We start from the raw sequence: 12,299 nt of genomic DNA, 5'->3' as shown, positions 1-12,299 counted from the left end.
GTAGACACACCTCCATTAATACAGTGTATCTGTAGACACACCTCCATTAATACAGTGTATCTATAGACACGCCTCCATTAATACAGTGTATCTATAGACACGCCTCCTCCACTACACCTCCATTAATACATTGTATCTGTAGACACGCCTCCTCCACTACACCTCCATTAATACAGTGTACCTGTAGACACACCTCCATTAATACAGTGTATCTGTAGACACACCTCCATTAATAGTGTATCTATAGACACACCTCCTCCACTACACCTCCATTAATACAGTGTATCTATAGACACGCCTCCTCCACCACACCTCCATTAATACAGTGTATCTGTAGACACACCTCCATTAATACAGTGTATCTGTAGACAAGCCTCCTCCACCATAGTTTGTTGTTGTTTGTGTGCATGTCTGAGGTCAATCCATTTTCAAATTCAGCCAATTCCAATGTCTTGTACTTTCTGAATGAACTGAATGTAAATGGAACCCCAACCCTTAATCTGTATCTGTTTCACCTCCTTTCTCATCTCTCAGGAGAAACTGTTTCACATCTCTCTCAGTCTGCACAGTTTCTCCTGACCCCTGTATCTGTGTCTGTTTCACATCTCTCTCAGTCTGTACAGTTTCTCCTGACCCCTGTATCTGTGTCTGTTTCACATCTCTCTCAGTCTGCACAGTTTCTCCTGACCCCTGTATCTGTGTCTGTTTCACATCTCTCTTAGTCTGTACAGTTTCTCCTGACCCCTGTATCTGTGTCTGTTTCACATCTCTCTCAGTCTGTACAGTTTCTCCTGACCCCTGTACCTGTGTCTGTTTCACATCTCTCTCAGTCTGTACAGTTTCTCCTGACCCCTGTATCTGTGTCTGTTTCACATCTCTCTCAGTCTGTACAGTTTCTCCTGACCCCTGTATCTGTGTCTGTTTCACATCTCTCTCAGTCTGTACAGTTTCTCCTGACCCTGTGTCTATAAAAGAGAACAGCACTGTGGACGTTCTAGTAGCCAGAATCACCTGTAGTGATGATGTTCAGCTGACCGTCACGGAGAACCCTGCGGAGGCTTTCTACCTGCGGGGGACGGACCTCATCGCCAAGAGAGGACTGGACTTTGAGGTGAGAGCTCAGGGGCAATGTATCAAGCTGATCTAGTTTTGCTTTGTAGAATACAAAGAATACAAGCTTGGGGGGGCTGATCCTGGATCAGAACTCGTACTCTGAGATACTTTATACGTACAGCATTCATAGCAATTTTTAACATGTCACAAAGCGCATTTATTTTAAAACTGTGTTTTCTTCCTGGACAAGTTCAGGTAGTGGTGTGAGATATGGCTTTCATGGCGACTGCAAAGTAGTTGGCCTGGAAAGTTGCCATGAACTGACTCAGTTACGGGGGTGAAGGTCATTTTTCCATTGACAAAAAAGAAAAGTTCAAAAGAAAGGTCAAAAGAAAGGTCGAGGGACAATGAGGCATTCTGTCTGTGGTGTGAAATAACAGCTGCTGCATTTGGGTTCGTTTCCTAGTCTCTGCCCCGTGTGGATGATGCTCTGTGGGTCCGGGTGCGCTGCAACAGAACTGGCTCCAGATCAGTGAGTAGTAGTGATGACATGTCTCATGGTCATGGGGCTGTGGGTCCGGGTGCGCTGCAACAGAACTGGCTCCAGATCAGTGAGTAGTAGTGATGACATGTCTCATGGTCATGGGGCTGTGGGTCCGGGTGCGCTGCAACAGAACTGGCTCCAGATCAGTGAGTAGTAGTGATGACATGTCTCATGGTCATGGGGCTGTGGGTCCGGGTGCGCTGCAACAGAACTGGCTCCAGATCAGTGAGTAGTAGTGATGACATGTCTCATGGTCATGGGGCTGTGGGTCCGGGTGCGCTGCAACAGAACTGGCTCCAGATCAGTGAGTAGTAGTGATGACATGTCTCATGGTCATGGGGCTGTGGGTCCGGGTGCGCTGCAACAGAACTGGCTCCAGATCAGTGAGTAGTAGTGACGACATGTCTCATAGTCATGGGTTATGTCCCAAATTGTACCTTATAGGGCTCTGGTCTATAGTAGTACCACTATGTAGGGAATAGGACTCTGGTCTATAGTAGTACCACTATATAGGGAATAGGGCCCTGGTCTGTAGTAGTACCACTATATAGGGAATAGGGCCCTGGTCTGTAGTAGTACCACTATATAGAGAATAGGGCCCTGGTCTGTAGTAGTACCACTATATAGGGAATAGGACTCTGGTCTGTAGTAGTACGACTATATAGGGAATAGGGCTCTGGTCTGTAGTAGTACGACTATATAGGGAATAGGGCTCTGGTCTATAGTAGTACCACTATATAGAGAATAGGGCCCTGGTCTGTAGTAGTACCACTATATAGAGAATAGGGCCCTGGTCTGTAGTAGTACCACTATATAGGGAATAGGGCTCTGGTCTATAGTAGTACCACTATTTCTGGGCTGTGCCTGTCAAAGGTCAAACCATATTTCTGCTCTCTATGGGTGAAGAACTTCAACGTGTAAAACATCAAGTTGTTTTCACATCAAGTTGTTTTCACATCAAGTTGTTTTCACATCAAGTTGTTTCCACATCAAGTTGTTTTCACATCATGTTGTTTTCACATCAAATCTTCAACTCTAAAAATAAGTAGGTTCTATAAAATGCTTTGCTGCTTTCAAATGCCAACTAATAACGATTCCCTCTTTTCTAAGGTGAACGTGTCTGTTGAAGTTTTCATTGAAAATGTGAATGATAATCCTCCAAACTTCGCTCAGAGTCATTACGTTCTCCAGGTGAACGAGGTGAGACCTTCTTCTATTTACTATGTACCTTACTTCGCTCAGAGTCATTACGTTCTCCAGGTGAACGAGGTGAGACCTTCTTCTATTTACTATGTACCTTACTTCGCTCAGAGTCATTACGTTCTCCAGGTGAACGAGGTGAGACCTTCTTCTATTTACTATGTACCTTACTTCGCTCAGAGTCATTACGTTCTCCAGGTGAACGAGGTGAGACCTTCTTCTATTTACTATGTACCTTACTTCGCTCAGAGTCATTACGTTCTCCAGGTGAACGAGGTGAGACCTTCTTCTATTTACTATGTACCTTACTTCGCTCAGAGTCATTACGTTCTCCAGGTGAACGAGGTGAGACCTTCTTCTATTTACTATGTACCTTACTTCGCTCAGAGTCATTACGTTCTCCAGGTGAACGAGGTGAGACCTTCTTCTATTTACTATGTACCTTACTTCGCTCAGAGTCATTACGTTCTCCAGGTGAACGAGGTGAGACCTTCTTCTATTTACTATGTACCTTACAGCCTTGGACACTTCTCCGTGGGCCCAACAATACCATGGTGATTATGTTATGATGACAATAGTAATGAACTACTTGCACCCTTCATACAAAACCACATCAGTTTTTATGAATAAACTTTCCATATCGGTACATTTCCATGAAGTAACATTTCTGTAATATAATATGTTGACTCTGAGCCCCCTCTCTCTCCCACAGCTGACTCCTGTGAACACCAGTGTTGGTCGGATAGGGGCCACAGACATTGACTCTGATCCCTCTCTCTCCCACAGCTGACTCCTGTGAACACCAGTGTTGGTCGGATAGGGGCCACAGACATTGACTCTGAGCCCTCTCTCTCCCACAGCTGACTCCTGTGAACACCAGTGTTGGTCGGATAGAGGCCACAGACATTGACTCTGATCCCTCTCTCTCCCACAGCTGACTCCTGTGAACACCAGTGTTGGTCGGATAGAGGCCACAGACATTGATTCTGAGCCCCCTCTCTCTCCCACAGCTGACTCCTGTGAACACCAGTGTTGGTCGGATAGAGGCCACAGACATTGACTCTGATCCCTCTCTCTCCCACAGCTGACTCCTGTGAACACCAGTGTTGGTCGGATAGAGGCCACAGACATTGACTCTGAGCCACTGTACTATCGTTTAGAGTCAGCCACGGTAAGACCTTCCCTCCATCACCGATGCTATCACTGATCTGTTGATGCTGCTGTCTTGGTCCAGGTCTCTCCTGAAAAATAGATAATTTTTTTTTTATCTCAACAAGACGAACCTGGTATAAATAAAGGTTCAGTCAAATCATTTCTCAGCAGTTAGATGATTAAACACGTTTGTCATTGTTGGTGTCACCAGAACAGGTATCTACGACTGGAGAATGCCAACACCCCCAACATACTGGTACAAAACATCATCGACTACGACTCCGTCCAAAAGATCTCCCTGGTCTTACATGTACAGGTATACTGTTGTTTACATTCTGCCCTACTGTTTATGTCAAATGGGATTACAAAGTATTCAATAAATATACTAGAATCTGTAAAGTATTCAATAAATATACTAGAATCTGTAAAGTGTTCTAGAAATATACTAGAATGTGTAAAGTATTCCAGAAATATACTAGAATCTGTAAAGTGTTCTAGAAATATACTAGAATCTGTAAAGTATTCCAGAAATATACTAGAATCTGTAAAGTGCTCTAGAAATATACTAGAATCTGTAAAGTCTTCAATTAGTATACTAGAATCTGTAAAGTATTCAAGAAATATACTATAATCTGTAAAATATTCAAGAAATATACTAGAATCTGTAAAATATTCAATTAATATACTACAATCTGTAAAGTATTAAAGAAATATACTATAATCTGTAAAGTATTCAATAAATATACTATAATCTGTAAAGTATTCAATAAATATACTAAAATCTGTAAAGTATTAAAGAAATATACCAGAATCTGTAAAATGTTCAATAAATATACTAGAATCTGTAAAGTATTAAAGAAATATATTATAATCTGTAAAGTATTCAATAAATATACTAGAATCTGTAAAGTATTCAATAAATATACTAAAATCTGTAAAGTATTAAAGAAATATACCAGAATCTGTAAAATGTTCAATAAATATACTAGAATCTGTAAAGTATTAAATAAATATATTATAATCTGTAAAGTATTCAATAAATATACTAGAATCTGTAAAGTATTCAATAAATATACTAGAATCTGTAAAGTATTCAATAAATATACTAGAATCTGTAAAGTATTCAAGAAATATACTAGAATCTGTAAAGTATTCAATAAATATACTCGTCTGTAAAGTATTCAAGAAATATACTAGAATCCTTAAAGTATTCAATAAATATACTAGAATGTGTAAAAAGTATTCAAGAAATATACTAGTCTGTAAAGTATTCAATAAATATACTAGAATCTTTAACGTATTCAAGAAATATCCTAGAGTCTGTAAAGTATTCAAGAAATATACTAGAATCTGTAAAGTATTCAATTAATATACCAGAATCTGTAAAGTATTCAAGAAATATACTAGAATCTGTAATGTATTAAAGAAATATACTAGAATCTGTAAAGTAATCAAAAAATATACTAGAATCTGTAAAGTATTCAAGAAATATACTAGAATCTGTAAAGTATTCCAGAAATATACTAGAATCTGTAAAGTATTCCAGAAATATACTCTAATCTGTAAAGTATTCCAGAAATATACTAGAATCTGTAAAATAACATAATCCTATAGTAGAGAACCAGGATCTGCTGTCCTCAGCTCAATGCCCTTTGACCTTCCTTGACAATCTATTAATACCATTTCCCAGGACACGTATAACGTTTCTGAGTCCGGCGAGCCTTCGTTCACTGCCGTGGTGACCATCACGGTTAACGTGAAGGACATTGACAACCGTCCACCGTGGTTCCAGCCCTGTGTCAGAACCAACCTGGGGATAGCCAAACTGTGTGTCAGCTCCGGCTACAGGGCAAAGGTCAACCTCACAGAGAAAGAGGTGTGTGATACAGTATATCTGTGTACCTGAACAGAGAGAGGTGTGTGTTACAGTATATCTGTCTACCTGAACAGAGAGAGGTGTGTTACAGTATATCTGTGTACCTGAACAGAGAGAGGTGTGATACAGTATATCTGTGTACCTGAACAGAGAGAGGTGTGATACAGTATATCTGTGTACCTGAACAGAGAGAGGTGTGTTACAGTATATCTGGGTACCTGAACAGAGAGGTGTGTGATACAGTATATCTGTGTACCTGAACAGAGAGATGTGTGATACAGTATATCTGTGTACCTGAACAGAGAGAGGTGTGTGATACAGTATATCTGTGTACCTTAACAGAGAGAGGTGTGTGATACAGTATATCTGTGTACCTGAACAGAGAGAGGTGTGTGATACAGTATATCTGTGTACCTGAACAGAGAGAGGTGTGTGATACAGTATATCTGTGTACCTGAACAGAGAGAGGTGTGTGATACAGTATATCTGTGTACCTGAACAGAGAGAGGTGTGTGATACAGTATATCTGTGTACCTGAACAGAGAGAGGTGTGATACAGTATATCTGTGTACCTGAACAAAGAGAGGTGTGATACAGTATATCTGTGTACCTGAACAGAGAGAGGTGTGATACAGTATATCTGTGTACCTGAACAGAGAGAGGTGTGTGATACAGTATATCTGTGTACCTGAACAGAGAGAGGTGTGATACAGTATATCTGTGTACCTGAACAGAGAGAGGTGTGATACAGTATATCTGTGTACCTGAACAGAGAGAGGTGTGATACAGTATATCTGTGTACCTGAACAGAGAGAGGTGTGATACAGTATATCTGTGTACCTGAACAGAGAGAGGTGTGATACAGTATATCTGTGTACCTGAACAGAGAGAGGTGTGATACAGTATATCTGTGTACCTGAACAGAGAGAGGTGTGATACAGTATATCTGTGTACCTGAACAGAGAGAGGTGTGATACAGTATATCTGTGTACCTGAACAGAGAGAGGTGTGATACAGTATATCTGTGTACCTGAACAGAGAGAGGTGTGATACAGTATATCTGTGTACCTGAACAGAGAGAGGTGTGATACAGTATATCTGTGTACCTGAACAGAGAGAGGTGTGTGATACAGTATATCTGTGTACCTGAACAGAGAGAGGTGTGATACAGTATATCTGTGTACCTGAACAGAGAGAGGTGTGATACAGTATATCTGTGTACCTGAACAGAGAGAGGTGTGATACAGTATATCTGTGTACCTGAACAGAGAGAGGTGTGATACAGTGTACCTGAACAGAGAGAGGTGTGATACAGTATATCTGTGTACCTGAAACAGAGAGAGGTGTGATACAGTATATCTGTGTACCTGAACAGAGAGAGGTGTGATACAGTATATCTGTGTACCTGAACAGAGAGAGGTGTGATACAGTATATCTGTGTACCTGAACAGAGAGAGGTGTGATACAGTATATCTGTGTACCTGAACAGAGAGAGGTGTGATACAGTATATCTGCGTACCTGAACAGAGAGAGGTGTGTGATACAGTATATCTGTGTACCTGAACAGAGAGAGGTGTGATACAGTATATCTGTGTACCTGAACAGAGAGAGGTGTGATACAGTATATCTGTGTACCTGAACAGAGAGAGGTGTGATACAGTATATCTGTGTACCTGAACAGAGAGAGGTGTGATACAGTGTACCTGAACAGAGAGAGGTGTGATACAGTATATCTGTGTACCTGAACAGAGAGAGGTGTGATACAGTATATCTGTGTACCTGAACAGAGAGAGGTGTGATACAGTATATCTGTGTACCTGAACAGAGAGAGGTGTGATACAGTATATCTGTGTACCTGAACAGAGAGAGGTGTGTTACAGTATATCTGGGTACCTGAACAGAGAGGTGTGTGATACAGTATATCTGTGTACCTGAACAGAGAGATGTGTGATACAGTATATCTGTGTACCTGAACAGAGAGAGGTGTGTGATACAGTATATCTGTGTACCTTAACAGAGAGAGGTGTGTGATACAGTATATCTGTGTACCTGAACAGAGAGAGGTGTGTGATACAGTATATCTGTGTACCTGAACAGAGAGAGGTGTGTGATACAGTATATCTGTGTACCTGAACAGAGAGAGGTGTGTGTTACAGTATATCTGTCTACCTGAACAGAGAGAGGTGTGTTACAGTATATCTGTGTACCTGAACAGAGAGAGGTGTGATACAGTATATCTGTGTACCTGAACAGAGAGAGGTGTGATACAGTATATCTGTGTACCTGAACAGAGAGAGGTGTGTTACAGTATATCTGGGTACCTGAACAGAGAGGTGTGTGATACAGTATATCTGTGTACCTGAACAGAGAGATGTGTGATACAGTATATCTGTGTACCTGAACAGAGAGAGGTGTGTGATACAGTATATCTGTGTACCTTAACAGAGAGAGGTGTGTGATACAGTATATCTGTGTACCTGAACAGAGAGAGGTGTGTGATACAGTATATCTGTGTACCTGAACAGAGAGAGGTGTGTGATACAGTATATCTGTGTACCTGAACAGAGAGAGGTGTGTGATACAGTATATCTGTGTACCTGAACAGAGAGAGGTGTGTGATACAGTATATCTGTGTACCTGAACAGAGAGAGGTGTGATACAGTATATCTGTGTACCTGAACAGAGAGAGGTGTGATACAGTATATCTGTGTACCTGAACAGAGAGAGGTGTGATACAGTATATCTGTGTACCTGAACAGAGAGAGGTGTGTGATACAGTATATCTGTGTACCTGAACAGAGAGAGGTGTGATACAGTATATCTGTGGTACCTGAACAGAGAGAGGTGTGATACAGTATATCTGTGTACCTGAACAGAGAGAGGTGTGAACAGAGAGAGGTGTGATACAGTATATCTGTGTACCTGAACAGAGAGAGGTGTGATACAGTATATCTGTGTACCTGAACAGAGAGAGGTGTGATACAGTATATCTGTGTACCTGAACAGAGAGAGGTGTGATACAGTATATCTGTGTACCTGAACAGAGAGAGGTGTGATACAGTGTACCTGAACAGAGAGAGGTGTGATACAGTATATCTGTGTACCTGAACAGAGAGAGGTGTGATACAGTATATCTGTGTACCTGAACAGAGAGAGGTGTGATACAGTATATCTGTGTACCTGAACAGAGAGAGGTGTGATACAGTATATCTGTGTACCTGAACAGAGAGAGGTGTGATACAGTATATCTGTGTACCTGAACAGAGAGAGGTGTGATACAGTATATCTGCGTACCTGAACAGAGAGAGGTGTGTGATACAGTATATCTGTGTACCTGAACAGAGAGAGGTGTGATACAGTATATCTGTGTACCTGAACAGAGAGAGGTGTGATACAGTATATCTGTGTACCTGAACAGAGAGAGGTGTGATACAGTATATCTGTGTACCTGAACAGAGAGAGGTGTGATACAGTGTACCTGAACAGAGAGAGGTGTGATACAGTATATCTGTGTACCTGAACAGAGAGAGGTGTGATACAGTATATCTGTGTACCTGAACAGAGAGAGGTGTGATACAGTATATCTGTGTACCTGAACAGAGAGAGGTGTGATACAGTATATCTGTGTACCTGAACAGAGAGAGGTGTGATACAGTGTACCTGAACAGAGAGAGGTGTGATACAGTATATCTGGTACCTGAACAGAGAGAGGTGTGATACAGTATATCTGTGTACCTGAACAGAGAGAGGTGTGATACAGTATATCTGTGTACCTGAACAGAGAGAGGTGTGATACAGTATATCTGTGTACCTGAACAGAGAGAGGTGTGTTACAGTATATCTGGGTACCTGAACAGAGAGGTGTGTGATACAGTATATCTGTGTACCTGAACAGAGAGATGTGTGATACAGTATATCTGTGTACCTGAACAGAGAGAGGTGTGTGATACAGTATATCTGTGTACCTTAACAGAGAGAGGTGTGTGATACAGTATATCTGTGTACCTGAACAGAGAGAGGTGTGTGATACAGTATATCTGTGTACCTGAACAGAGAGAGGTGTGTGATACAGTATATCTGTGTACCTGAACAGAGAGAGGTGTGTGTTACAGTATATCTGTCTACCTGAACAGAGAGAGGTGTGTTACAGTATATCTGTGTACCTGAACAGAGAGAGGTGTGATACAGTATATCTGTGTACCTGAACAGAGAGAGGTGTGATACAGTATATCTGTGTACCTGAACAGAGAGAGGTGTGTTACAGTATATCTGGGTACCTGAACAGAGAGGTGTGTGATACAGTATATCTGTGTACCTGAACAGAGAGATGTGTGATACAGTATATCTGTGTACCTGAACAGAGAGAGGTGTGTGATACAGTATATCTGTGTACCTTAACAGAGAGAGGTGTGTGATACAGTATATCTGTGTACCTGAACAGAGAGAGGTGTGTGATACAGTATATCTGTGTACCTGAACAGAGAGAGGTGTGTGATACAGTATATCTGTGTACCTGAACAGAGAGAGGTGTGTGATACAGTATATCTGTGTACCTGAACAGAGAGAGGTGTGTGATACAGTATATCTGTGTACCTGAACAGAGAGAGGTGTGATACAGTATATCTGTGTACCTGAACAGAGAGAGGTGTGATACAGTATATCTGTGTACCTGAACAGAGAGAGGTGTGATACAGTATATCTGTGTACCTGAACAGAGAGAGGTGTGTGATACAGTATATCTGTGTACCTGAACAGAGAGAGGTGTGATACAGTATATCTGTGTACCTGAACAGAGAGAGGTGTGATACAGTATATCTGTGTACCTGAACAGAGAGAGGTGTGTGATACAGTATATCTGTGTACCTGAACAGAGAGAGGTGTGATACAGTATATCTGTGTACCTGAACAGAGAGAGGTGTGATACAGTATATCTGTGTACCTGAACAGAGAGAGGTGTGATACAGTATATCTGTGTACCTGAACAGAGAGAGGTGTGTGATACAGTATATCTGTGTACCTGAACAGAGAGAGGTGTGATACAGTATACCTGAACAGAGAGAGGTGTGTGATACAGTATATCTGTGTACCTGAACAGAGAGAGGTGTGATACAGTATATCTGTGTACCTGAACAGAGAGAGGTGTGATACAGTATATCTGTGTACCTGAACAGAGAGAGGTGTGATACAGTATATCTGTGTACCTGAACAGAGAGAGGTGTGATACAGTATATCTGTGTACCTGAACAGAGAGAGGTGTGATACAGTATATCTGTGTACCTGAACAGAGAGAGGTGTGATACAGTATATCTGTGTACCTGAACAGAGAGAGGTGTGATACAGTATATCTGTGTACCTGAACAGAGAGAGGTGTGATACAGTATATCTGTGTACCTGAACAGAGAGAGGTGTGTGATACAGTATATCTGTGTACCTGAACAGAGAGAGGTGTGTTACAGTATATCTGTGTACCTGAACAAGAGAGAGGTGTGATACAGTATATCAGTGTACCTGAACAGAGAGAGGGTGTGATACAGTATATCTGTGTACCTGAACAGAGAGAGGTGTGATACAGTATATCTGTGTACCTGAACAGAGAGAGGTGTGATACAGTATATCAGTGTACCTGAACAGAGAGAGGTGTGATACAGTATATCTGTGTACCTGAACAGAGAGAGGTGTGTGATACAGTATATCTGTGTACCTGAACAGAGAGAGGTGTGATACAGTATACCTGAAACAGAGAGAGGGTGTGTGATACAGTATTATCTGTGTACCTGAACAGAGAGAGGTGTGATACAGTATATCTGTGTACCTGAACAGAGAGAGGTGTGATACAGTATATCTGTGTACCTGAACAGAGAGAGGTGTGATACAGTATATCTGTGTACCTGAACAGAGAGAGGTGTGATACAGTATATCTGTGTACCTGAACAGAGAGAGGTGTGATACAGTATATCTGTGTACCTGAACAGAGAGAGGTGTGATACAGTATATCTGTGTACCTGAACAGAGAGAGGTGTGATACAGTATATCTGTGTACCTGAACAGAGAGAGGTGTGATACAGTATATCTGTGTACCTGAACAGAGAGAGGTGTGATACAGTATATCTGTGTACCTGAACAGAGAGAGGTGTGATACAGTATATCTGCGTACCTGAACAGAGAGAGGTGTGTGATACAGTATATCTGTGTACCTGAACAGAGAGAGGTGTGATACAGTATATCTGTGTACCTGAACAGAGAGAGGTGTGATACAGTATATCTGTGTACCTGAACAGAGAGAGGTGTGATACAGTATATCTGTGTACCTGAACAGAGAGAGGTGTGATACAGTGTACCTGAACAGAGAGAGGTGTGATACAGTATATCTGTGTACCTGAACAGAGAGAGGTGTGATACAGTATATCTGTGTACCTGAACAGAGAGAGGTGTGATACAGTATATCTGTGTACCTGAACAGAGAGAGGTGTGATA

At 41.5% G+C, this 12,299-nt stretch overlaps 1 protein-coding gene across 1 annotated transcript in view; it reads left to right on the top strand.

The window, feature by feature from the left end:
• The first annotated feature begins 421 nt into the window (after positions 1–421).
• LOC109877569 (cadherin-related family member 5-like) overlaps positions 422–12,299 on the top strand; it is a 36,779-nt gene continuing 24,901 nt past the window's right edge. Inside the window, exons 1-6 of the mRNA XM_031820047.1 lie at positions 422–1,111; positions 1,520–1,980; positions 2,708–2,797; positions 3,882–3,968; positions 4,161–4,265; positions 5,640–5,825. Of these exons, the coding sequence (XP_031675907.1) occupies positions 1,915–1,980; positions 2,708–2,797; positions 3,882–3,968; positions 4,161–4,265; positions 5,640–5,825 (534 nt within the window). The 5' untranslated portion in view covers positions 422–1,111; positions 1,520–1,914. The remainder of the gene's footprint in view (positions 1,112–1,519; positions 1,981–2,707; positions 2,798–3,881; positions 3,969–4,160; positions 4,266–5,639; positions 5,826–12,299) is intronic.

The sequence above is a fragment of the Oncorhynchus kisutch genome, unplaced genomic scaffold, assembly GCF_002021735.2.
Source record: "Oncorhynchus kisutch isolate 150728-3 unplaced genomic scaffold, Okis_V2 scaffold2951, whole genome shotgun sequence".
Classification (NCBI taxonomy): domain Eukaryota; kingdom Metazoa; phylum Chordata; class Actinopteri; order Salmoniformes; family Salmonidae; genus Oncorhynchus; species Oncorhynchus kisutch.
This window is presented reverse-complemented; position numbering and strand designations above follow the sequence as displayed.